The sequence below is a fragment of the Gopherus flavomarginatus genome (assembly GCF_025201925.1).
Source record: "Gopherus flavomarginatus isolate rGopFla2 chromosome 13 unlocalized genomic scaffold, rGopFla2.mat.asm SUPER_13_unloc_2, whole genome shotgun sequence".
Lineage (NCBI taxonomy): Eukaryota > Metazoa > Chordata > Testudines > Testudinidae > Gopherus > Gopherus flavomarginatus.
This window is the reverse complement of record NW_026114610.1, coordinates 1,517,362-1,543,026: the sequence shown is the minus strand read 5'-3', so window position 1 is coordinate 1,543,026 and position 25,665 is coordinate 1,517,362. Positions and strand designations below refer to the sequence as shown.

Below are 25,665 nucleotides of genomic sequence, written 5' to 3'. Positions count from 1 at the left end.
GGGGGCGTTGGTTGGCTAGTTCCCAGCACCAATAGAAGGGGGAAGGATTAATGGGAAATCAGGACCCTGAGACTGACAGTCCCCAGGGACAATGGGGAGAGGCCAAAGCTCCAAGTTAGCCACTCTGACAGGCCAGGCAGTGTAATGAGAGAGTCACCAGGCCAGGGGGTCCCATCCTCCATGTGAGCTGGAACTGCCTGGGCGAGAGTGGGGCAGAGCTAAGGAGAGAGCAGGAGCCCGAGAAGAGCCGGGGAGCAGAGCTGTGCAGGTGTAGTGCCAGAAACTGCTGCATGTAGGAATTTGCAACCTGTAGCAGTTACTGATACCTGAGGTTGTTCTTATTTGCTGACTTGTCCTAATTGGCTAAAACTTGACAGTGGTTTCTCTAGCAAAGGCCAGTCCCTGGCCCCTTGGTCCAGACATCCCCCTTCATATCAGGCTAGGGTGACCAGATGTCAAGATGAAATATTGGGACGGAGGGGGTGGAGCAAAAACAAAAAGCCAGAGGGCCCCACCTGCTGCCAAGCGGAAGTGGCACAACCTCATCTCCAACCAATTCTCGGCTCCAACCTCCACTACACCCCCAGCTCCCCCATCCTCTCACTCCTGGGCCCAGCCTGGGCTCTGAGCTCTGCAGCCGAGCCATGATCCGGGCCCCTCCTGCAGCTCCCGGGCAAGGGGTGAATCAGGCAGCTCCTGGCAGGAGCGTGTCCGCCCCACTTGTGTCTCCGCCCCCCGCCCACCTGGGCCCTGCCTGCTCCGTGCTGCCCCCAGCCCCAGTGCGCTGCCCCGCAGGCTGCAGGGCTGGAGCAGCTTCCGCGCTGCGCTCCTGGCCATGGCCATGGCCCGTGTGCAAACCTGCGGGGGAGGGGCGCTGCCTTCCCTCTCCAGGTCTGCAAGGGGAATGTGAAGCGGCTGTTCCTGTGGGGGCGGGGCGCTGGGTTCCCTCCAGAGCTCTGCCAGGAGACTTGGGAGTGGCCGTTCCAGTGAGTGTGGGGCTGGTGCGCTGGGTTCCCCTCCCAGCTCTGAGAGGGGACTGGGACGCGGTCTTTCCTGTGGGGGCAGGGCGCTAGGTTCCCTTTCCAGCTCCACCAGGGGCCTGGGGAGTGGCGGTTCGAGTGGGGGCAGGCAGCGAGCTCCTTGCTTTGGTCACAGCCTCAGAGCCAGCGTGAGCCCCCTCTCCGGTGTGCAGGGGGGGTGGGGAGCATCTCTCCCTCCCACTCAGCCCCAGGGGGCTGGTTACAGGTAGGCAGGTATCCTGAGCCCAGCAGCCCCTCCCCCTGCCAGCCACGTCATTTGCATTTTCACAGATCATTTCCGTCTTACCCAATTGGTTCCCTGGATTTGAATTCAAATCCTCGTCCGTTACAGGAGCAGGGCCTGGATCCTGTCCCAAAGAGACACAGTCACCTCCCAGCCAATATCCTGGACAACCCCAACAACCAACCAGCCAGACCCCTCCTGGGTCTGCACAGGGATCCAGGCCATATGCAGGATGGGGGGCTTCACCCTGGGGGGCTTCACCCAGGTCCCACAGCCCCTCAGTATCTGCGACTGCACCACCACAGTTCTCTCTGTCCCAGGGTCTTGCCACCTCATGCATGTTTCCCCACTGACCCTTGGGCAGCCCCCTATGTCTCTCTGCTCCACCATCCCCAGTCCATGCTACTGCTCTTTCTCCTGCAGCTTTTCCTCAGGCTCTTGCTCTCATGATCCTCTCGCACTCTCAGGCTCTGCTCCCGTCCCATATGTCTTCGATCCCCTGATGGGGAACCCGATCGTGAAAACCATCATCTGTTTGGAGACCAGACTCTCGGGGATGTCTGGCTGCTGCTCCAGCTGCTCCCAGATCCTTTTGTAGCCCCATCTGGGTCAGGAATCTGCTCCTCAGACGTGTCTTTCTCCTCCCACTCACGATTAACTGGGCCTTGGTGAACTTCCCCATGCATAACCCTCTCTTTGTGCACAGGATCACAATGTCCTTTTCAAGGAGATGGTGATAGGCCATCACCTCACCATTCCCAAGTGGCTCTGGACTGACAGGCCTGTGTGCTCTTGGCTTCCCCATGGTCTCCAGGAAGAACCCCTGGTGTGCCAGCCCTTCTTGTGGTCACCACCTTTTTGCCAGGGTCGAGCTGCAGACTCCTCCGCCCCTGGGACTGCTCCTCCCATCCCCAGGGGAGCCCTGCTACTGCAAAAATCCTCTCTCCCAGGGCAGAGTGGCAAGCTCGTCCGCCCCGAGACTGTCCGCTGCACTCCTCAGGGGGACCCTGTTACTCCAACAGTCCTTCTCGCTGGTCACACACTCCCAGAGGTTAACCGCTCCCTGAAACCGTCCCTCTCTGAGCCTTCAGCACGCCTGGTTATCATTATCCCTCCTTTGTTTTACTGCTCCCCAGTCACTTACTGCAAGCAGCGCCATTCATGGGGTGCAGTACATCCCACCTCTGCCACCAGTTGTCACAGAGACCCTGGGCGATGCTCTGGAACTGCTCCCCACAAAACCAGTCAGGACTTTGAGGAGCCTCCTCTCCCTTGGAGCAGAAGTTTTTAGGGAAAGAAGCTCACAAGTCTTTACCTCCTGGGACCTTGGAGCATTCAGCATCCTCTGACCCTCCGTGCACTTCCCACAGCGAGTCCGCCCAGGCAGGGTCCATTTTGGGGGTATCAAGGTTCTTTCCCCACTTTGAACTTTAGCGTCCAAAAAGCGGGGACCTGCATGATCACGTTTAATCTCAATTACCAGCTTAAATTTGGCACGCTGCCACCAGCCAAAAATATAGTGTTTGGCACACTTCCTGTTCCCCCAAAACCTTCCCTGGGGAACCGAAGACCCAAACCCCTTGGATCTGAACACAAGGAGAAATTAGCCTTCTCCCCGCTCTTTTTCTGCCCAGACTTTCCCCTCCCTGGGTTACCCTGAGAGGCTACACTGATCCAAACTCCTTGGATCTTAAAACAAAGAGGAATTAACCTTCCTCCCCGTCCTTTTTCCCCCCAAATCTATGGTGTGTTCAGACCCAATCCCCTTGAGTCTTTAAACAAGGAAAAAAACAATCATGTTCTTAAAATAGAAAGCTTTTAATTAAAGAAAGAAAAGGTAAAAATTATCTCTGTAAAATCAGGATGGAAAATGTTTTACAGGGTATTCAGATTTATATAGCCCAGAGGGAGCTCCCCCGCTCCCTTAGCCTGAGATTCAAAGTTACATCAAACAGAGGTAAAAATCCTTCCAGCAAAAGACACATTTACAAGTTAAGAAAACAAACATAAGACTAATCCACGTTTCCTGGCTATACCTACTACTTTGAAACATGAGAGACTGATTCAGAAAGATTGGAGAAAACCTAGTTGCACGTCTGATCCCTCTTTGCCCCAAGTGCGAAAAAAGAACAAAACAAATAGCACAACAAAGACTTCCCTGAACCAAGATTTGAAAGTATCTTGTCCCCAGACTGGTCCTCTGGTCAGGTGTCAGCCAGGTTCACTGAGCTTCTTCCCTTTACAGGTAAAAGAGACATTAACCCTTAACCATCTGTTTATGACAGGAGGGAAGCCAGCGCCCCACCCCCGCTGGAACTGCCACTCCCCAAGCCCCTCGCAGAGCTGGGGAGGGAACCCAGCTCCCCGACCCCGCAGGAACGGCCGCTCCTCAGTCCCCTGGCAGAGCTGGGGAGGGAACCCAGCTCCCCGCCCCCGCAGGAACGGCCTCTCCCCAGTCCCCTCGCAGAGCTGAGGAGCGAAAACATCACCCCGCCCCCTGTGACGATGCGGTTCTGGGGGGACCCAAGTGAGAGGGCCAGTTCAGGACCAATTGCTCAAACAGGGCAGTTACAGCCCTAGGCTGGGGTTTTCCCACCTCTAAGGCAAATCAAACCAGTCAGACAAAAATGACTTTGGTTTCACCCCACTGGCTAACCACAAATCACATAAGCAATTTCCTTAGACACTCCCGTCTCGCAGTATCACCACCAGTGCCACCCGTGCTGGGGATGAATGGTTATGAAAACCAACACCCCAGTAAAAGAAAAAGGTTCTCTCGATCCCAAAGGAGCAAGCCCCAGACCCAGGTCAATATACACATCAGATATTACCCACAAATCACGCTGTTGCCAATCCTTTAGAATCTAAAAACTAAAGGTTTATTCATAAAAGGAAAAAGATAGAGAGGAGAGCTAGAATTGGTTAAATGGAATCAATTCCATACAGTGATGGCAAAGTTCTTAGTTTAGGCTTGTAGCAGTGATGGAGTAAACTGCAGGTTTAAATCCAGTCTCTGGAGAACATCCCCCACTGGCATGGGTCATCAGTCCCTTGTGTAGAGCTTCAGCTTGTAGCAAGGTCCCTCCAGAGGTAAGAAGCAGGCTTGAAGACAAGATGGAGATGAGGCATCAGCCTTATATAGACTTTTCCAGGTGTAAGAACACTTGTTTGTTCTTACTGTGGAAAATTACAGCAAAATGGAGTTTGCAGTCACATGGGCCAGTTTCTGCACACCCTGCTGAGTCACAAGGTGTATCTGCCTCCTCTCAATGGGTTAATTGTGTAGCTGATGGTCCTTAATGGGCCATCAAGCAGGCTAAGCAGAGCTAACACCCACTTGTCTGGGATCTCTCCCAGTAACACAGCACAAGTTTGAAAGATAGATAGTATACAGCCAATATTCATAACTTCAGCTACATAATGATACAGACATACAGACAGCATAATCATAACCAGCAACCCAGGACCTGGTCTTAGACACCTTATATGACCCCCTTTACATAACATTTGGTGCCATTAAAGGACCTTGGTTGCAAACCATGTTCTATATGGTCCGAGTTTATATCAATAACGTCACACCCCCGCAGGAACAGCCGCTCCCCAGTCCCCTCGCAGAGGTAGGAAGAAAAGGCAGTGTCCCGCCCCCGCAGGAACGGCCGTTCTCTAGTCTCCTCGCAAAGTTGGGAAGGGAAAGCAGCTCCCCGCCACTGCTGGAATGGCGGCCCCACAGTCCCCTCGCAGAGCTGGGAAGGGAACCCTGAGCCCCGTCCCCACAGGAACGGCCATTCCCCAGTCCACTGGCAGAGCTGGGGAGGGAAGGCAGCACCTCGCCCCCGCAGGAACCACCACTTCTCATTCACCTCGCAGAGCTGGGAAGGGAACCCAGCACCCACACCCCGCAGAAACGGCCTCTCCGCAGTCCCCTGGCAGAGCTGGGGAAGGAAGGCAGAGCCCAGCCCCTGCAGGAATGGCAGCTCCCAAGTCCCCAGGCAGAGCTGGGGAAGGAACTCAATGCCCTACTCCCGCAGGAAAGACCACATCCCTGTCCCCTAACAGAGCTGGGAGGGGAACCCAGCGCCCCACCCCCGCAGGAACAGATGCTCCCCGGTCTCCTTGCAGAGCTGGGGAGGGAACCCAGCGCCCCGCCCCTGCAGGAACGGCCGCACCCCATTCCCCTCACAGAGGTGGGGAGGGAACCCAGCGCCCCGCCCCTGCTGGAACAGCTGCTCCTGTCAGAGTTAAACTCAGGACTCACAGTTTCTCAGACCACTCTGTGTTATTAGCACAGCGCTCTGCTAATAACACCCAGATAATGTGAGCACCATGCAAGACACAAACTATCTTAGTTATACAGATAAAAGAGCGGGAATTAGACAAAGGGACAAAGAAAGCAAAACAGTAAAATTCACCTGGGGCACAGCGTGCATATCCTACTTCCTTACTAACTCTTATCAATCTAAGGCTAATACTTCACCAATTGCCCTTGAACGGTGCAATTGTTCTATGTTACTGTCTGTATTCCTGACACCTGGATTGCAGCATTCCAACAGCTTTGCTTAAAGGTACAGACAGCATTTCTTTAATCCTTTCTATTTTCACAATATAATTCATTCTACTTTCACAGAAACATGTTCTGTGCATTACCCAGGTTGGTGGGAAACACACTCTGTGCATTACGTCACCTGATCACTGGGTGTCACTGCTGTATCAAGGGAAACACCTTCTGTGCATTACCTTGAATGACCACGAGGTGTCACTGCTGCTCCAAGGGAGACATAAGAACGGCCAGACTGGTTCAGACGCAAAGTCCATCTAGCCCAGTATCCTCCTGTCTTCTGACAGTGGCCAGTGCCAGGTGCCCCAGAGGGAATGAACAGAGCAGGGAATCATCAAGTGATCCGTCCCCTATTGCCCATTCCCAGCTTCTGGCAAACAGAGGCTACAGGCACCATCCCTGCCCACTCTGGCTAATAGCCCTTGATGGATCTATCCACTGTAAACTTTTCTAGTTCTTTTTTGAACACTGTTATAGTCTTGGCCTTCACAACATGCTCTTGCAAGGAGTTCCACAGGTTAACTATGCAACTGCCCTGAGTTTACCCCACCTCCCTTCCCCAAGTTGTATATAGAAAAGAGGATGAGGATGAGGAGAGCCATGATGTGTTTGTCACTGGCTGGTGACTCACTTTCCTCTAGGCAGCAGTGCTGCAGGCTCCTTTGGTCAGTGCCCATGCAACTGTGTCTGGGGAAGGGGGAGTAGAGGCTTATGCTTCCCAGCCCCAGGCCCCATCCCCAGCAGCTGGGGAATCCAGGCCAAATTTAACCCTGGTAGCTGGGCCGGGATTTGCCTGGGCTGGGGTAGGGCTGGTGAGGAATTGGGAGGGAGACAGATGCACCTGCTGTGAGGGAAGATCCTCCCATTCCCTGCCAACCCCCTTCACTCCTTGCAGCACAGCACCCCCTAGTATTTCTTGCTCTGTCATGGGAGCTGTCTGCTGCCTGCTTCTCCCTTAGCATCCTCTCTCCCAATCCTGGAGCACTGGCATTGCCTGTCTTGTGCAAACAGGCAGGCCCCAGTCTGCCCCATGGCACTGCCCTGCAATTGTGGGGGCAGCCGTTGGATGGAGCCATATCGAAATATGGGGGTGGGCAAGGCTGGGGACCAGGACTCCTGGGTTCTCCCCTCACATGTGGGAGGGGAGTGGAGATTAGGGGGTGGACTGGGGGAGGGGCATGCCTGGGATCCAGGGATACTGCTTTTTCTGGTTTTCTCCACCTCCTGCAGCTGCCTTGGTCCTTTCAGTGTGTTTCTTGTTCCAAATTCATTTGCTGACTTGTGTAACTCACCCCAGAGGTGGCTGCATCTCAGTGTTGGGTGAGGCACCCTTGGCTGCATCACCTCCTAACCGTGTCTGTCTCCCACTTCAGGTGACCCTGCAGCACTCAGCAAACATCCACAAGATCATGGGGCACTTTGAGCACTGGGCAGGCAGGGGCCAGGCACCCAGCCCTCCCTCCAGAGAACGGGACCCAGCACCCCCTACTTTTTACAGGGATTAAAAAGAGGCAAAGGGGGCAAATCAGAGGAGGGGGTGGCCAGGGTCTCAGCAGGGGGTGGAAATTGACTATTCAGGGGGTCATGCAGCTGGAGGCAGAGTTAGGAGAGGGACTGAAGGGCAAAGTCAGGGAGGGGGGAAGGAGCCGGAGTTAAGCCCAGAGGTTGGCGCTGCCAGAGAGTTAAACCCCGGCACAGGCAGAGGCCGAGGGGTAACAGTTATCCTGGTGGGCTGAGACTGCAGTGTTTGCAAACATGGGTGGGGGGAGCAGAGGGCTTTTTTATTTCCCCTCCCACAGGCAGCACCTCTCAGCATGGGCTTCCCAGGGCTGGGCTCTTAAAGGCACAGGCATCCCACTGCCTAGACACTGCAGCTCCTCTCTGATGTAACCAACTGAGGTGCTGCAGTAGGAGACTCAGTTCAGTGAAACTGGGCATTCTCTATATGCCCCCCAGCCAGGGGGCTGTGCACCCCCTTCCCCGAATTTCCCCAACACCCCCTCCCTCAGTGGTCAGGTAGTTACATGCAGCGCTGCCAATGTTGTCATTAGTTGCAAATTTGAATGGAAATTGAAACGTTAACACACACTTTAAAAACAGATACAACGTATGAAAACTACTTGTACCTGAGAAAGTAAAATAGGTTTGGAAAGTCTGGACAAAGCGGGTTTCCTGACCCAGCTGTTGTGTTTGCTGACAATGTTGGTGCATTGGCTTCGGCAGTGTTGGCCAACCTTGGAATTTCAAATGATGATTTGTAAGCGAGGTGTGAATGAGCTCTCCCCTGGCAGCTACTGATGACCAGGGTTGGGAGGAGGCTTTGGGACCAGACTGTATTTACATGAACTCACCTACTCTGCCGATGTATCCAGTGGACAGAGCTGGGCTGCCTCTGCTCTAGGTGCCCGGAGGAGGGAAGGTGTGTGGGGCTCCAGCCTGGGACTCTTCCTCCCTCCTGCCAAGCCCTGACTATTAATCCCAGCCCTGGAACTCCTTTCTTCAAGCACCATGTGGGCCAGAGGAAAAGTGTGGTAGGAAGCAAAAGGGCCAAGCTTGTGAATATCAGGTGCAGCAGCAAGAATCCCAACTATCAGGGTAGCAAGTTCTAGAGCCCTAACCCATTGTGGCCATCCCAGCCAAAGACATGGCTCAAGGAGGTGTGAGTCACCCAGCAGGAGGGGAAAGATTCACTCTTACACAGCTTGAGACAGGGAAGTTGAGCTCTGGGACTTTACCACAAGCATGGGTGGCAAGTTTGTAGAAATTTTGGTGGTGTCCAGAACCCGCCCCCCAACTCTGCCCCCCAAACTCCACCCCCACCTGCCTAAGGCTCTGGGAGGGGGCTTGGGGATAGGAGGGAGTGCAGAGCTGAGGGGCTGAGGATGAGGGATTCATGATGCAGGAGAGGGCTCAGGACTGGGACAGAGGATCAGGGTGCAGAGGGATGAGGGAGCTCAGGGCAGCCTGCCTTGCCATTACTGGAGGGTGGGTACTAGGACCCTGGAACAGCAAACATCACTTCTGCCCAATATCCCTCTATTCCAGCAGCAGGAGTAGGCAGGGGACAGGCGCACGCTGCTTTTTGTCAGGCAGGGACACAGCATGGCAGGGGGCGACATGCAGGGAGAGGCCAGGGCCCAATCCAGGCAGGGCTAGGGGAAAAGACTCATTTCCAAATATTGTTGGAGCAGGGCCCCCAGCCCTGAATTTTCCTGGAGCCCGAGCACCGCAAATGTATATAACCTGCTCCCTATGACCACAAGCCAACACAAGGTCACACTGAGATCTGAACTCAGATTACAGGATTCAGAGTCCTGAGCGCTGCCCATTACACCATGGGACCAGCTTGTGCTGCCTTCTCTGCACATCGGTGACCCTCATGGGGCTGGCTTGTGTAAGGGGGCTCTTGGCCCTTTACTAAAACTTAGTGTGTGTGGGGGTGGGGTTGGTTGGCTAGTTCCCAGCACCAATAGAAGGGGGAAGGATCAATGGGAAATCAGGACCCTGAGACTGACAGTCCCCAGGGACAATGGGGAGAGGCCAAAGCTCTAAGTTAGCCGGACTGACAGGCCAGGCAGTGCAATGGGGGAGTCACCAGGCCAGGGGGTCCCATCCTCCATGTGAGCTGGAACTGCCTGGGTGAGAGTGGGGCAGAGCTAAGGAGAGAGCAGGAGCCCGAGAAGAGCCGGGGAGCAGAGCTGTGCAGGTGTAGTGCCAGAAACTGCTACATGTAGGAATTTGCAACCTGTAGCAGTTACTGATACCTGAGGTTGTTCTTATTTGCTGACTTGCCCTAAATGGCTTAAACTTGACAGTGGTTTCTCTAGTAAAGGCCAGTCCCTGGCCCCTTGGTCCAGACATCCTCCTTCATATCAGGCTAGGGTGACCAGATGTCAAAGATTAAATATCAAGACACGGAGGGCGGAGCAAAAATAAAAGCTGGAGGGCCCCCCCGCCGCCAAGCGGCAGTGGCACAGCCCCATCTCCAACCAACTCTCTGCTCCAACTCCCACTACATCCCCAGCTTCCCCATCCCCTCACTCCTGGGCCCAACCTGGGCTCCGAGCTCTGCAGCCGAGCCATGATCCGGGCTCCTCCTGCAGCTCCCGGGCAAGGAGTGAACCAGGCAGCTCCTGGCAGGAGCGTGTCCACGCCACTTGTGTCTCTGCCCCCCGCCCACCTGGGTCCTGCCTGCTCCGTGCTGCCCCTAGCCCCACTGCGCTGCCCCGCAGGCTGCAGGGCTAGAGAAGCTTCCACCCTGCGCTCCTGGCCATGGCCATGGCCTGTGTGCAAACCTGGGAGGGAGGAAGAATGCCGTGTGCTTGGGGAAGAGGCAGGGCCAGGGCGAGGATTTGGGGAGGGATCCAATGGGGCAGTGAGGGGATGGGGCTGGGGGCAGGGCCAGTGCCGGGATTTGGGGAGGGATCTAATGGGGGAATGAGGGGGCGGAGTTGTGGGGGGCAAGTATCCCTCCAGACTATGCCTGTGTGCCGGAGAAGAGGACAAAGTTATTTGTTTGTCCAGGGTCCCGATCGGTCGGGACGTGGGACAAACAAGCAAATATCAGGACAGTCCCGATAAAATCGGGACGTCTGGTCACCCTACATCAGGCTTCAAGTTGAGAATCATTTCCCATTCCCACTCTGTGGGAGGGGAGACTTTTAAACGCGCTCTCTGTGCGACTGCACATGGCTAAGCAAAGAGAACAAACCCCAAATCCCCCCCGTGCTTTGGGAGCCAGGTTTGCGGTGGGAATTCTGTAGTTCAGATGACTTCACACCTGGCCATTGTGATTCTTTACCAGTTTCTCTGGCATTGGGGCATATTTTTTTCACTACCAGCTCTGATGGCCGAGTGGTTAAGATGTGGGAGTTGAAATCCAATAGGGTTCTCCTGTGCAGGTGTGAATCCTGCTCACAGCATGGCCTGTGTTTTAGCCAGTCTCTCACCCGGGCAACAACTCTGTACAACCCCCTGAGACACTCTCAATTCTCTCCCCACCCCAAGTAAATCCTGTTCTGCTCCTTTCACAGAGATCCCTGGGAAACCACCTCACACTGTGTCCCTGAGGGGTCAGGCAAACTCTCAGCACCTGATGCCTCTGCCACTCACCTGATGCCCCATAGATCAGCCATAGCCCTGGTTCTGCTCCTCTCTCTAGAGTGCGAAAGAAGCCAAGTCAGCAACTCCACGGGAGCTATGGGGCTGCAGAACCAACAGAGAAAAAATAGGTGCTCAGCACCCACTGACAGCCACCTCCCCCCACCCACACACACACTACAGGCCTTGTTGACAAGCTCCTCCTCTTCCCTTTCAGTGCCTCCCACTTGCCAGTGATCAGCTGTTCAGTGGGGTGCAGGAGCGCTGGGTGGGGAGGGGAAGAAAAGAGGTGGGGTGGGAGAGGAATGGGGCAGGAAGGTGCAGGAAGGGATGAGATGGGACGGGGTGGGGACAGAACCTGAGAAGGAAAGGGGGGGATTTGTCCCAATCCCTTCTAGGGCCAGCCCTGAAGGGAAGCACTGACTATTACAGAGTGTTAGACTGAAGATCTACAGGTCCCTGGTTCCTGGGCTTTGGCAGGCCCTGTCATCCCTCTTTGTGCAGGGGTGGCTTGTATTCTGGGAGCACAGCAGTGCCTGAACCCAAGGTGAGTTCCTGAGCTTGGGCTCTGCAGTAGGAAAACATAGAACAGGTTTCTGCCCCTAGTTGGCCCACCTGACCTTTAATAATGAGAACTGTCTTTCCCAACATGGCAGGAAGAAAGTGAGGCAGGGTAGCCAGCAGAAATGGTGCCAGAGGGCTGCTGGGCAGTGACAGGCAGGGACTGGGGATGGAAGCTCCTCTGTGCAGGGAAGGGGCATCTGTAAAAGTGACCCCACACACCTCTCCTCCTCTGGGCACCTAGAGCAGAGGCAGCTGGTGCTGACGGCTCCAAGGGAAGGCTTAAAAGCCACAGAGCAACTGAGGTCAGAGCTAGAGGAGGGCAGGACCATGCCTAGGTGTGACCTTCAGACAGGCGCAAAATCACCCAGCCAGGCTGCTCCCTGCCATGGCAAACACCCACTGAAGGTCACCAGCACGCAGGGCAGCTGCTGATGCTCTGTGGATAACATCACAAGTTGGTAGGAAAGCAGGGTCAGCACCCATGGTGGGGCCTCTGACTGGTCCCACTCAAGGTGCTCACTTTTACAGTGGGGCAGGATATTTTACACCAAGAGGCTTTTCCCCAGCTGGCGAGAAGCAGAGAAACACCCAGGCTCCGAAGACGCTATGTAGCAAGTAGCCTCCAGCACAGGGACAGGCGCACACACTAGCCTGGGCAGCCGCCCATTTTCTCTGGCAAATCAGGAAGGGCAAAGGCTAGACTGGAAGCACCTGGGTCTCATGTCCCAGCCTTTGTGATGCCCACCCCCTAACTCCTTTCTGGGGCTCTAGCTGAAGCCAGAGCATTGGCCTGAGCGGCCAAGAAGAGGTTCCAGCCCTAAAGGGAGCAGAACTTTCAGCACAATGGTAAAACTGCAGAAACACAACCACCAAGGGACTCAAACTCTCAATCTTCTAATCCACACTCAGACACCTTAGCCATTAGGCCACATGGTAACACACAAAGAAACCCCTCCAAGCCCTTCTTTGGAAAAATCGGACATTGTGTTTCTCAGGTCATCTACTGAGGGGGGCCGAGACTCTGTGGGCACAAGAAGTCGAGTTCCCAGCAACACATGAGATTTAATTCTATGGAGCCAGGTGCAGGGCTTTGGGAGGGAGGCTCAGGCATGGGGGGATTGGGGTGCAGCGGATGGACCAGCTGTCTACGTGTGGAGATTTAGTCACACTGAGGCACAGAAGGAAGGAGGAGGAGGAATCCTGCTGACAGGCAGCGGACATGCAGAAAAAGAGGAGAGGTTCCTGGGACTTTTTTTGCCTCTCTTTGCCTACCTGCTTGCTCTTGTGGTGAATGGGGAAAATGGTCTCAACTAGTTCAGTTGGTAAAACATCAGGCTTTTAATCTTAAGATCCAGGGTTCAAGCCCCTGTCTAAAAACTCAGCTTTTAAGTGGCCTTGTGTGCCAGGAGCCAAAAGATTCCTGGTGCTGTCCACCAGCCACATGCGGATTCCCAGAATCCATGGCCATTTCCTGGAAAGCTTCCTTTCCTGAGAAATCAGGAGAGAGGCCACATCCACAGGAACAGGCCTGGAACATGCAGTCTCTGGCTGGCAGGAAATGCTGTGGGGCCAGGTGTTGAGAAAGCTCAGAGGGAGACCAGCAGAGATGAAGGGGAGACAGAGAAGCAAAGAGTACAGAGGGCAAGTGTACAGAGGGTTCAGGTCCGGCTATTGTGGGGAACTTCCCTGGTTTATACATGACCCTGGTGCAATTGGCCAGAGAGAGGATCTGAGTCCCCACCCCCTTACCAGAGGCCTGCCTGACCCCAAGGACGCTCGTTCTACTCTCATGTGTGGCAGAGTCCTCGTAACCCCAACAAGGCTGGGCCCAGGAATCTTGTCGTGCTCACTTGAAAAGGGCTACAGGGAGATCACAACCAGCGTCTCTGGAGTGTCAGGGCAGGTCACAGTCTCTCCCTCACATGTCCCAGGCCTCCTTCCCAGGCCCTGGCTGTGCTGCAGGGACACCACGGGCCGGACACTTGCTCTGGCAGTGGCCACATGCTCTAGGTGACAGGACCCTTGTTCCCAGTGTCAGCCCCCATGTAGGGGATATGATCCCCCCAACCCCGAAGGTCTGGCCTGCAAGGCCTCTTGATTGGTGGCATCTCCTTGTGCTGGGCCTTCTGCCCAGGGTCCCTCTCACTCTCCCAAGCTGCTCACTGCACCCACCTCCAGCCCCAGTGCTGCTGCGGCTCTGCCTCCATCTCCCTGGGCTGCTCCTCTGGCCTCTCTGGCTCTGCTTGCTGCAGCTCTTCTCCCAGCATAGATCTGCTCCCTGGGCAGCTTCTGTGGCTCATGCTGCTCTGGCTCAGTTCCTAGCATGGATCTGCTCTGGTTCTCCCTGGCTGGCGCAGCTCTTCTCCCCGCCTCTTCTCGGGCTCCTGCTTTCTCCTTAGCTGGGTCTCACTCTGGCCCAGGTAGTTCCAGCTCACACAGATGATGGGATCCCCTGCCCTGGTGACTCCCTCATTACACTGCCTGGCCTGTCAGTCGGGCTAACTTTGGAGCTTTGGCCTCTCCCCATTGCCCCTGGGGACTGTCAGTCTTAGGGTCCTGATTTCCTATTGATCCTTCCCCCTTCTGTTGGTACTGGGAACTAGCCAACCAAAAACCCACTGCGCTTTAGTAAGGGGCCAACAGTCCCTTACATGAGCTGGCCCCGTGAGGGTCACCGATGTGCAGAGACAGCAGCACAAGCTGGTACCATGGTGTAACGGGCAGCACTCTGGACTCTGAATCCTGCATTCTGAGTTCAAATCTCAGTGGGATGTTATGACAAACCCCTAGAGCTCACAGTGCTTAACTTCCCTGTTTCTAGCTGCGCAAGAGCAAATCTTTCTCCTCTTGCTGGGTGACTTGCCCTCTAGAGCCTAGTTGTGAGGGCCACAATGGGTTGGGACTCTAGAACTTGCTACTCTGGTTGCTGATACCTGCAGTCCTGTGGTTTGACCAGATGCTTGGGATTCTTGCAGCTTTGTCTGATGCCCACAAGTTTGGCCATTTTGCTTGCAGCCACATGTTGCCTCTTGTCCACATGGCACTTGAAGGAAGGAGTGTCAGAGCCAGGCTTGATAGTCAGGGCTAGGCAGGATGGAGGAAGAGTCCCAGGCTGGAGCCCAACACACCTTTTCTGCTCTGGGCACCTAAAGCAGCAGCAGCTGGTGCTGACAGCTCCAAGGGAAGGCTTAAAAGCTGCAGAGCAACTGAGGGAGGGGCAAGAGGAGGGAAGGACGAGGGCCGGCTTTAGGAAGTGCGGGGCCCAATTTGAACATTTTTGGAGGGGCCCTGGCAGGGATGACTTAAAAAAAAAAGTGGAAAAAAAAGCCTTTCATTTCTTTCATGTATGATTTACTGTCCATAACTATATGAATAATAAAATTATATATTATATACATTGCATCATATATGCTGTTGTTTGGCTATTAATGACCGCCATTTCACATGTGTGGGTCCCCGCCACTCCCTGGGGGTGTGCACGTGTTGGTCCCAGCTGCTCCCTGCCCCCCTCATTGAAGCAGGTGTGCAGGGTTACTGCCCTGGAAACTGCAGAGCAGCAGTGGACATGGGGCTGGCTGGAGGCAGGGCAGGGGCTGACTGGAGGTAGGGTCTGGCTGCAGGCAGGGCAAGGGGTGTGGGGCTGGTTGGAGACAGGGGGTGTGGGGCGGGCTGGCTTCAGGCAGGGTCGCAGGGGGGTGCAGCAGGGGTTTGCAGGTCTGGAGACAGCGGAGTGTGGAACTGGCTGGCTTCAGGCAGTGGGGTGCAGCAGGGGTTGACTGGAGACAGGGCAGAGGGTGTGGGCTGGGCAGGGTGTGCAGGGCTGGTGCAGACAGCAGTGTGTGGTGGGCTGGCTGGCTTTGGGCAGGGCTGCAGGGGTGTGAGGCAGGGGCTGGCTGTGTGCAGAGCTGGCTGCAGGCAGGGGGGGCCAGACTACTGTGGGCAGGTCAGGGGGTGCAGCAGAGGCAGCTGGAACCCCAGCCCTTTAAGTAGCCCCCAAACCCCCTTCTACCCCACCTTGGACCTTTTAAATAGCCACGGGAGCGCTGGGGAATGCATGGGGGTGGCGGGGCTCCGGCGGCTATTTAAAGGACCGGGGTGGCAAAGGCAGCTGGAGCTCCGGGGCCTTTAAAAAGCCCCTGGAGCCCCTCACTGCCTCAGGCTCCGGGGGCTATTTAAAGGGCCCATAGCTCCAGCCGGAGCCACCAGGCTTGCCGCACTCCGGCCGGAGCGCGGCAAAGCCCCGCTGCCCCGCTCTCCCGGCTGGAGCCCCAGCTGGAGTGCGGCAAGCCCCGCCGCCCTGGCTGGAGCTTTAGCTGGGAGAGCGGGGCCGTGCCGCGCTCCCGCCGGCACTTCGCTCAAAGGAGCGGGACCATGGAAGACCCCGGAGCAGACCGCAGCCGGGGACCGGGGTAAGTTAAAAAAAAATTAAAAAGGTGCCTAAGGTGTGGGGCCCTCTTAGGTGCGGGGCCTGATTCCCCGGAATCGGTCGAATCGGCCTAAAGCCGGCCCTGGGAAGGACCATGCTTATGCGTGGCCAGCAGACAGCCACAAAGACACCCGGTCAACCTGCTCCCTGCTGCCTGGCATGCCAAACCCCCCCTGAAACGTGCTTAATACACTCAGTGATCAGGAGGAAAACCTGTCACAATGTGTGTGCAAGGAGAACCTGCTTGGCTTGGAAGGGAGCGAGGAAAAAGAGCGAGTGAAAAAAATAACCAGGGAGAGAGCGAGAGCGAAAAGAACATGGAAGGCAGAGAAAGAAATAAAGGGAGAGAAAAACATAGAAAAAGAAGGAAAGAAAGGAAGAGCATGAAAGATAGAGGGGGAAAAAGAAAGTGAGAACATGCAAGCTAGAGAAGGAAATGAATGAAAAAGAATGAATGAAACACAAGCGCTAGTTGAAGCTGGAATGGGACAGTCAGAGAAAGGACAGACTGACCCGTTAAGCAAGGTTGCACCCCAGATTCTCCATGTTGGGGGGCACAGGCCCCCTATTTCCATCCTGGCCCTGCTTGGGGGGACCATGCATAGGTGCCTATTGACACCCCCATGCTCTGTGAAGGGGGGCAAGTCCTGCCATACCCTCAGGGCTGCTGAAAGCAGGTTCGGGCCCCAATGAAAAAAATTTTCAGACTCCCCAGCAAGAGTGGACCAGCTAAACGGGGCAATGAAGCCAGGGAAGCCAGGCCCTGGTCCCTCTTCTGGACCACCGGGCCCCAGTAATCTGTACCGGCTTTCCCCTTGCATGGCAATGGTGGTGCACTCACGCACTGGCACGCCTTTTAGTATCATGACTATTTATCTGTACAATAGCAGCACCTACAGAGAGCAGGGCAGACTCAAACCCCTGTTGTGCCAGGGGCTGCACAGACACAGAGACAGTCCCTGCCCCAGCTGAGATCAGGGCCCCGTTGGGCCAGGCGCTGCCCAGACACAGCGAGAGATAGGCCATGCCCCAGAGAGTTTACAGGCTCCATATCCAAAAAGTGGGAGGAGAAACAGAGGTCCAGGGTCACACAGCAGCTCTGAGAGTAGAACCCAGGAGTCTTGGCTCCTCCTGCTCTAACCACTAGACCCCCTCGGCTCCCAGAGATGGGGCTAGAACCCAGGAATCCTGGCTCCCCAAAAGGGGGGGGAGTAGGGTCTAGTGGTTAGAGGAAGGGAAGCTGGGAGCCAGGACTCCTAGATTCCGTTTCCAGTGCTGAGATCAGGCACCAGTGCTCCAAGCATGTGCTTGGTGGCAGCACTCCAGCCCCTGCCCCCCCTTTTTTTGGAGGGGGGGCAGGCAAAAAGCCAGGAGCCAGCCCTGAACCAAGATGGTCCCTGTCAGCTGAGGCTTTCAGGCTGAGCTGGAACTGACCCTGCAGTTCTGGCTTCAGTAGCAGGATGTCGCTCACGGCAGCCTGAGGTGCCCAGGCTGGACTGCAGTTCAGGCTGCCCTGCCGCTGGGGAGCCGGAGCGTCACCCCCTAGGGCGGCTCCAGGCACCAGCAAAGCACCTGCTTGGGGCAGCCCATTTGCAAGGGCAGCATGGGAGCTGAGAACCAACAGGGGGCTCTGGGAGCTGTAGTTCCTTGGTTAGCTCCCTGCCTATAGAGCCAGCCCTGGAGCAGGGAAAGAACTACATTTCCCAGCATTCCCTTGGCCACTACCAACTGGAAAGGAAGGAGGGGGACCTCATGCGGCAGCGTGCTGTGAGTGGAGAGTTGCACTGTGAATGGCAGGAAGACCATATTTTAACATTCAAAAAACAGGGACACCCCAGGGGGAGGGAAGCCCCACCCTGCCCCCATCCACTCCCTCCGACTGCCCCCCCACAGAAACCCCAACCCATCCAATCCCCCTGCTCCCTGTCCCCTGATCACCCCCTCCTGGGAGCCTTGCCCCTAACTGCCCCCCAGGACCCCACCCCCTATCTAAGCACCACTGGTCCTTGTCCCCTGATTGCCCCCTCCCAGGACCCCTGCCCCTAACTGCCCCTTGGAACCCCACCCCCTTTCTAAGCCTCCCTTCTCCTTTTCCCCAACTGCACCCTCCTGAGACCCCATCAACTTCCCCCCAGGACCCCACCCCCTACCTGTCCCCTGACAAACCCCTGGGACTCACATTACTATCCAATTGCTGCCTGTCCGCTGACTGCCCCCCCCCACCTCTGACCCATCCAGCCCCCGCTGCTCCCTGTCACCATGGACACACACTAATGCACAGCCGTGAGTGTGCTGGGGGAGCTGGTCTGAGCAATTTGAAGTGACAATTCTGTGAGAACAGAAATATTGTGTAGTGAAGCAACTGCACATCAAGTAGTTGTGGCTGAGTGGTTAAGGTGATGGACTAGAAATCCATTGGGGAGGTTTCCCCATGCAGGTTCCAATCCTGTCAACTACAGAAGCATTAGTGTGTTGTTGGTGTTGTTGTTGTCTTAGTGCCTGAGCATCCATGGAGCCAAATTTGGTGTCACTCTGAGGCTGTCTATACTTAAAATACTGCTGTAGCACTGTGGAGTAGACAGTTGCTACAGTGAGAAGAGGGGTTTTCCATCCCTGTAATAGCTGCATTGACAGAACAATCTTTCCTTTCATTTAGCACTATCTAACCATGGCTTAGGTCCGCTTAATTATACTGGTCCTAGGGTTTTTCACACCCTGAAAGACGTACTTGTTAGAGGGTTTATCCCATCAACCTCCCATTCCCTGGTCCTTCTCACGTGACCAGAGAGCAGCAATGCACGAAGCTCAAAGGTGCAAACAATTCAATGTTTATTGGGGTAAACTTCCAGCAAGAAATGATTCCAGTTTCCTTCCTCAGCATCCCCCTTCCCAGCTCTGACACCACAGAGGCCTGCCTGTGTCCCTGTTCCCCTTCCCTGTTCCTATTCTCCCCCTTAGCAAAACATAATTCCAATTCCCCTACCGCAATTCCCATTCGCATTCCCCCCCTTACTTCCTGATTGACTGCAGACTATATAGTAAAACTTGAGTTCTGCTTAGCTCTATCTTAACCAATCATTTTACTGAAATGTAACTAACCAATCCTAACATATTGTAACATGATTATCTAACCAATTATACCCCACTGCCTTAATTGCTTTACACCTAACAAATTAATTATACAGCAGGCTGAAACAATCACAGCACCAGATAGAGATTATACAGACAAGCAATAGCAAAGTGGGGACTACAGTGATAGAACAACAAAGAAATGAGAATTTCACGCCCCAGCTATTGACCAGTGAGTTGTTCCCAGATAGGATGCTATCCTGGTAGAGGCTGGTTGCTTAACTCTCTGGCCCCCAGGGCAGGATTTTGAGATTCACCATTACTGTCTCAGAATGCCAGCACCCATCTTTTGTTCACTTAAAACGTGAGCAGGGAGATTCCAACACTTCAGAACTCATGGCTCTCCAGGAAACATGTAACTTTAGGTCCAGGTGAATGTGTCTAAAAATCAGCTGTGCTGTAGAAGGCCTCTAGGAGTTGAAAGAAATGTGCCATCTTGACCTCCCTAAAGAGTTCATCAACTATTAATGAAAACTAGGATTGATAAGTCATATTCTTTGTAGTATCAGGATGGTGGACTGGTCTAAAGTGCTAGTTATAAGACTCTTTTTCTTCCAGTCCCTTGGGTGTTCTGGTCTCTGCATGGAGACGTGGTTTCACATCCCACTCCTGACATTACAATTTAATTCTATCTGGAGAAAATGGCCTCACTTCAATCTCCTTTGGAACAATAGAACACCATTTGCTTAGCTTTTCTATTCCAGTGGCTGTGAGAGAAGCTCCAAACCAGGGGGAAACAGGGCCTGTTCTCTCGACCCATCAATTTTTTGTCTTCCTTCATTCCAAGCCATTTTCTCAAATACATCCGTATTTCCCACACTTTTATGAAACATTAGGCTCATCATTTAATTGCCACACAACTGTACTTATGAAGTGAAGTGAAACACAACATTTTTTGGATATTCTTGCAGAAGAGTTTTGTTTTCTGATCTGGAATTGAACAGGGGCTACCCGAGGGGGACAATGCTACTCCATTTTCTTGACTCATCCAAAAAACATATGTACATGGTGCCCTTTGTTTCCCTGTTTTTCAAACACCTGTTGGGGTGGCCTAGGGAGACTTGGTCCTGACTCTCAGGGTCCCTCCCTGCCCTACCTTTCTATATGATTCTGTTGTGTGGGTTTGTGCTGTGTTGTCCCACACTGAGCTGTTTTGCACAATGTCTCTTTGCACTCTGACACATTGTTTCGTGTTGTATGGTTTTTGCACTGGCTTGTGTTGCACTGGTTTGAGCTGAGCTCTTTTGCAGTGCGTCATTTTGCCCCATGGGGCATTCATTTGCATGGTGCTGAATTGTCGGGCTTTGCACTCCTACGTGTTGTCACTTTGTGCTGTGGAATGTCAGCTCACGCTGAATTGTTAGATGTTAGATTGTGATGTTTCCACTTTTGTTGTTGTTTATATTGTATTGCGATGGCATCGAATTATAGAGCTGTACGGCTGCAAGGGCCCTGGAGAGGTCATGAAATCCAGTCCTCTCTGCTGAGGCAGGGCCAGGCAGAGACGATGCATTGGGGGCATGTGGGATCAAGTGCCCCCAGCAGTCTGCCCAGGCAGGGAGCAGAAGGAGGGAACCAGAGCCAGAGCAGGTTGTCTAGGGGACCAAGTATATGCAGAGTATCCTTGACAGAGGTTTGTTCAACCTGTTCGTAAAAACCTCCTAGGACAGTGACTCCACAGACACCCTTGGGAGCCTATTCCAGAGCTTAACTACCCTCAGAGTTAGAAAGCTGTTCCCAACATCTAACGTGAATCTTGCTGGCTGCAGATTAAGCCCATTACTTCTTGTCCTACCATCAGTGGACATGGAGACCAATTGATCATTATCCTATTTATAAAGACCAAACTTTTCCCTCTGCAATCATCTGTTAAATGGTTACTATCCTCTCTTCTTGCCTAGGGTACAATGGAAGAGGAGAAAATACTCTCTTAACATAGGATGCAAATGTCAGTTTGTTCTCTCTTCATGTTTTACTGAAGCTCAGAGAGAAGAAGAAACATGACCTGCCAAAGAGCATAGAGAGTTTGTTTCATTTTGATCTGTGACTATTAGCAGAAGAGTGACATCTAAGGGCTGTCGCTACCACCCACCATGGGGCTTGGATCTATGATGGTGGGATTAAGAGCATCATGCTCTTCCAACAGAGCTAGCTAGATTTAAAGTCAGTCAACTGCCCAGACGCAGTGTAGAAGGTGCCCTGAAGGTTTTTATTTGTGAGCTGAGGTTCCCTGTCTTACATTTGCCTTCTTTCCTGGTTTGTTATGTCTCCAGCGAGCAAACCAGAGCTGTCACAAGGCTGGTTAGATGCTGCTTTCTAGACCAGAGAGCTGGGGTTGATTTAGCATGCTGCCGCCATCAGCTGGTCAGAGCAACCAGGGCGGGAGGTCGGAATTTAGGATTCTCCCACCAAGGGGAGGTGCTGTTGGACTCATCTAGGGGGAGAGTCTGAAAAAGATTCTCGGTTCCCAGAGAGGGGGCAGAAAAGTTGGTGCCACACACATTTTCACAGGGAATCAGGCCCCCCCTTGGGAAAAACTCAAAAGAAGCCCAGCCCCAGGAGTGTCAGAGAAGGGAATCACTGTTTGCTTTAAGAGATGGGTGAGGGAAACCTGCAGGTCCTTAGATCCTTTCAGCACCTGATAGAACCATTTGTGGGGAAAGTCTGGGGAAGCCAAGGAGAGGGAAAAAGGCCTTGCAGCTGTTGTGCAATCACCATGCTCTCAGCAGAAGGGTCCAGGGAGCTCTGCTCTCAGAACACATGAGATGGCAAAGTTCAGAGCCCTGTTACACGGAGTCAAACTGTGATCAGCTCACAGTGAGAGGAAGCAACACCCCTCCTTTGGTCTCTATGCCAGAGCTCCTATCATCTGAGTGTCCTTCCTGCAAGAGTCGGCTGCTGAGAGGGTTGCGATGGGGTAAATGAAGACAGAGGAGGATTGTTCCTCCTGGGTTTTTTTTGCAGGCTCTGTGATCCTGCTGGAGGAAGCATCCTTAGAGTTTATTTCAGTGGCTTGTGCTGGGCTGATGTGGTGACCCTGAGTACAGGGGTTCCTGTACTCTCTGTTCTTAACCCCTCAGGGAGTGGACAATGGAGCACTGTCAGAAAGTGGATAGAAAGTAGCCTAAGAAAGTGTAGCATAAGTGAGAAAAAAAACAATGGTCTTAGCTCCCTGGTGGTCTAGTGGTTAGGATTTGGCACTTTCACTGCCAAGGCCTGGGTTCAATTCCCAGTCAGGAAAAAATTAGTTCATTTTTAAAAAAAAGCTTCAGTTATTCTTCCCTTGCAATGTAAATAAATCTGTGGCTGTTTCCTGATTCCCCCATCTTCCCAGTGTCTCCATGGCAGGGATGGCTCCAGGCACTCGGGATGGCCCATGGAATGGGGAGGCTTCTGTGGCTGTTGGGTCCTCTCAGTCCCTCTTGGAGGGAAAGACTCACTGCCAAAAGTGGCAGAGGTAGAGCTGCCGCTGATTGCAGCTTTTTTATTTTTTTTTTCTGCTTGGGGTGGCGAAAACACTGGAACTGGCCCTGCTCCATGGAAGACAATTTGTTAAATCCCAGATGAGTGGAGTTAAATCAGTTCTCAGCCTGAGTCCTTAGGTCTTAATCCTGAGGATATTGTCCCATCATGGGGCCATTTCCATCCTCTTTTTCCTACAGAAGCACAATTTTCCTTGCACAGCCACAGCAGCAGCAAGATCTTTCTCCGTCCTTTGTGCAAAGCAGGGGGCCAAATTCCATGGAAACAATGGATGAGTTGGGGCCCTTTACACATCCAGCCCTGGCTGTGAGATTTTCCCTCCCCTCTTTCTTTATGCCCCTGTTGTTATTTCATGAATTGTCTGGGATGGTGGAAAAGCTGAGTTCACTCCAGGTGGAGGGTAAAAAGGACCCTCAAAGTCTCAGGCCCCAACCCCTGCTACCAGGATCACTGAGGTGCTGGGGATTTGAGTAGGAAAGGGACTGTGTGAATTGTCAAGGTGGGGAATGAATAACAATCTACAACTAGATCCACCTCATTAACCACTGATACAGGCTAATCCTGCTGCAGATAGAAGGGAAACTGGGAGTGATTCTTTGTTGTTCAGCCATGGAAACAGTGACCCAATTGCACCACAGTGAATGTGCTGGGGAAAGCTGGACTTTTCAGGCAGGTGGAAACAGCTAGAACTCCCCACCCCACTTCTGCTGCCAGGGTGAGGTGTTGAGCTGCTCACAGCATCCCCCAACATGACCTTGCAGCAGGGATTGCAGCACCCCCCCCACCCAATGCAGGGGAGAGGGCTGAGTGTATCTCTGCACCCTGAGTCCAGGGCACAAACTCTCTCTGCCCCACACATAGAATCTGGCCCTGCTGAAAAGTGACCCCTATGAACAAGTAACCTCCAGGAGAGCAGGCCTGGTCCTCAGAGCGGGGAATGGGCTTCTCGTCAAGCTTATAGGTCACTGGATGCACTGAGAACAGGAGGGCTCTGAGTATAACCCATAGCAAACACAGCCCATCTGGGGATATAGCTCAGTGGTAGAGCACATACTTTGCATGTATGAGGCCCTGGGTTCAATCTCCAGGTTCATTTTTTCACCCTGCTCTTTGCTCATGCCCAGAGGGGATGTGGCCCACCAGTCTCCCTGCACCACTTTCAGTCCTGCTCAGTGAGGGGCAAGTGCCAATTGCATGGAAGGTCTGGGGAGTTTCTGCTCTGAAGTCACCTTGGTACATTTAAGATTCCCTCTCGCTGTGCTGCTTGGGACAAGGGTAGATGAGAAGGGCGAATCCTCCAGCACTGGAGGGAAAGGTCCCATCTGCACAGACTGAGAGGCAAGGAATCAGAGGGGCAGTCAGTGCTCAGAGAGGAGAGAGGTCAGTGATGTACACCCAACAGGGGACACTGTCATTTTGAGTATCACAGGGGTAGCTGCGTTAGCCAGGATTTGTAAAAAGCGAGAGTCCTGTGGCACCTTATAGACTAACAGACGTACAGGAGCATGAGCTTTGAGGGGTGAATCCCCACTTCATCAGATGAATGGAGTGGGAATTCTGTGCCTGGCTAGCCAACTACAAAAGCAATTTCTCCTTCCTTGGCTTTCACACCTCAGCTGCTAGAAGAGGGCCTCATCCTCCCTGATTGAACTAACCTCCTTATCTCTAGACTGATTCTTACCTGCATATTTATACCTGCCCCTGCAAATTTCTGCCACATGCATCCGATGAAGCAGGTATTCACCCATGAAAGCTTATGCTCCAATACGTCTGTTAGTCTATAAGGTGCCACAGGACTTTATGTCTTTTTGAGGTGAGTGCAGCTTGCTTGGGATGGTGCTGACGATGGATAGAAAAAAGGCTGGAGTCAATGACAGATGAGACCACAGAAGGGGAAGGGGAATGGCAGCCCCACAGAAGGCCCTGGGTGCTCAGATGCCCCAATTATTGCACCCTGGCCTGTCGTAGAGAGAGAAAAGACACCGAGGGAGCCAGCCCCCCTAACAGTGATCCCATGGACAAGAACCTGGTTGGGAGTGAGGTGAAGGTTCCCTGTGGGCAAAGTGGAGCTGAAATCCCTCAGTGTCCTGGAATTTAAGCAATGGAAGCTTCAAATCCTGCACGGGTGTGGGCTGCGATGCATCAGCAGAAGGTTGGACTGGACAGGGGCGGCAGGTTTGTATAATTTTTGGTGGTGCCCAGAACGGGACCAAGTCCTGCTGCACCCCACACACACCCCTGCCTAAGGCTCTGGGAGGGAGTTTGGGTGTGGGAGAGAGAGGGGTTGGAGTCTGGGAAAGAGTTTGGGTGCAAGGTCTGGGGTCAGTCAGGGGGTTGTGCTGCGGGAGGGTGTGCAGGTGGCAGGCTCTTGGAGGGAGTTTGAGTGTTGGTGTGGGGTCTGGCTTGGGGTTGGGGGTGCAGGAGCGGATGAGGGGTGCAGCATTTACCTCGGACATCTCCCAAAAGCAACCTGCACTCCCTCTGGCAGTAGCCCCTAAGCAGGAGGGCCGGGGGCATCTCTGAGCATGGCTGTCCACAGACTCCACCCTTGCAGCTCCCATTGCCACAGTTGGCAGAGTTGGCACTTGGGGTGGGGGCAGCACGTGGAGACCCCCCCCACCCCAAGTGCCGCAGGGACGTACCAGCCGCTTCCGGGAGTGGTGTGCCACATGGAGCAAGGGTGGGCAGGATGTCGCTTTAGTTCCCTTGTGTTGCTGCTGGTGGTGGCAGGGGTCCCCGGGACCTTTTAAATTGCCCAGGGGGCAGCAGGCGGGACCAGGGGGACACTCCCAAGGACCTAACGTTTCTTTACACAACAATAAATCTTTGAACAGGACAGAAATGAAATGGCAGCAGAACCTAAGGAATTAAAAGCCTCCAGATCCTTGTGTGTCCACTGACTCCAAACGGAAACTGTAATTTGACTCACTTTGTATCTGCAGCCTGTAAAATATCAGGACAAAATCATTCCAGTGATAGTGACCCTGGGTTTGAGGAGGCTTTGGTCTTATTAAAATGTAACTAGCATGTTACACTTGTGTTTTTAAAGGTGGCTTCCCCAAGCAATCCCAAGTTGTTCTTCCCACAGCTGGCTGATGGGGGGCAGCAGGGGATCCCTCCAATCTGGGAGAATCTCTCTGGGCCC

The 25,665-nt window shown here is 53.7% G+C and overlaps 1 protein-coding gene and 2 non-coding genes across 3 annotated transcripts in view; all 3 read left to right on the top strand.

Moving 5' to 3' along the window:
* The window catches only part of LOC127041343 (zinc finger protein 551-like), an 804,136-nt gene extending 783,100 nt beyond the window's left edge, over positions 1–21,036 (top strand). The window contains exon 7 of the mRNA XM_050935584.1: positions 20,939–21,036. Within this exon, the coding sequence (XP_050791541.1) occupies positions 20,939–20,976 (38 nt within the window). The 3' untranslated portion in view covers positions 20,977–21,036. The remainder of the gene's footprint in view (positions 1–20,938) is intronic.
* TRNAS-AGA (transfer RNA serine (anticodon AGA)) lies at positions 18,282–18,366 on the top strand. The gene has a single exon. It is a non-coding gene; the product is annotated as a tRNA-Ser (tRNA).
* A 1,170-nt stretch (positions 21,037–22,206) lies between the features above and the next one.
* On the top strand, positions 22,207–22,278 carry TRNAE-UUC (transfer RNA glutamic acid (anticodon UUC)). Its single transcript has one exon. It is a non-coding gene; the product is annotated as a tRNA-Glu (tRNA).
* Positions 22,279–25,665: the final 3,387 nt, after the last annotated feature.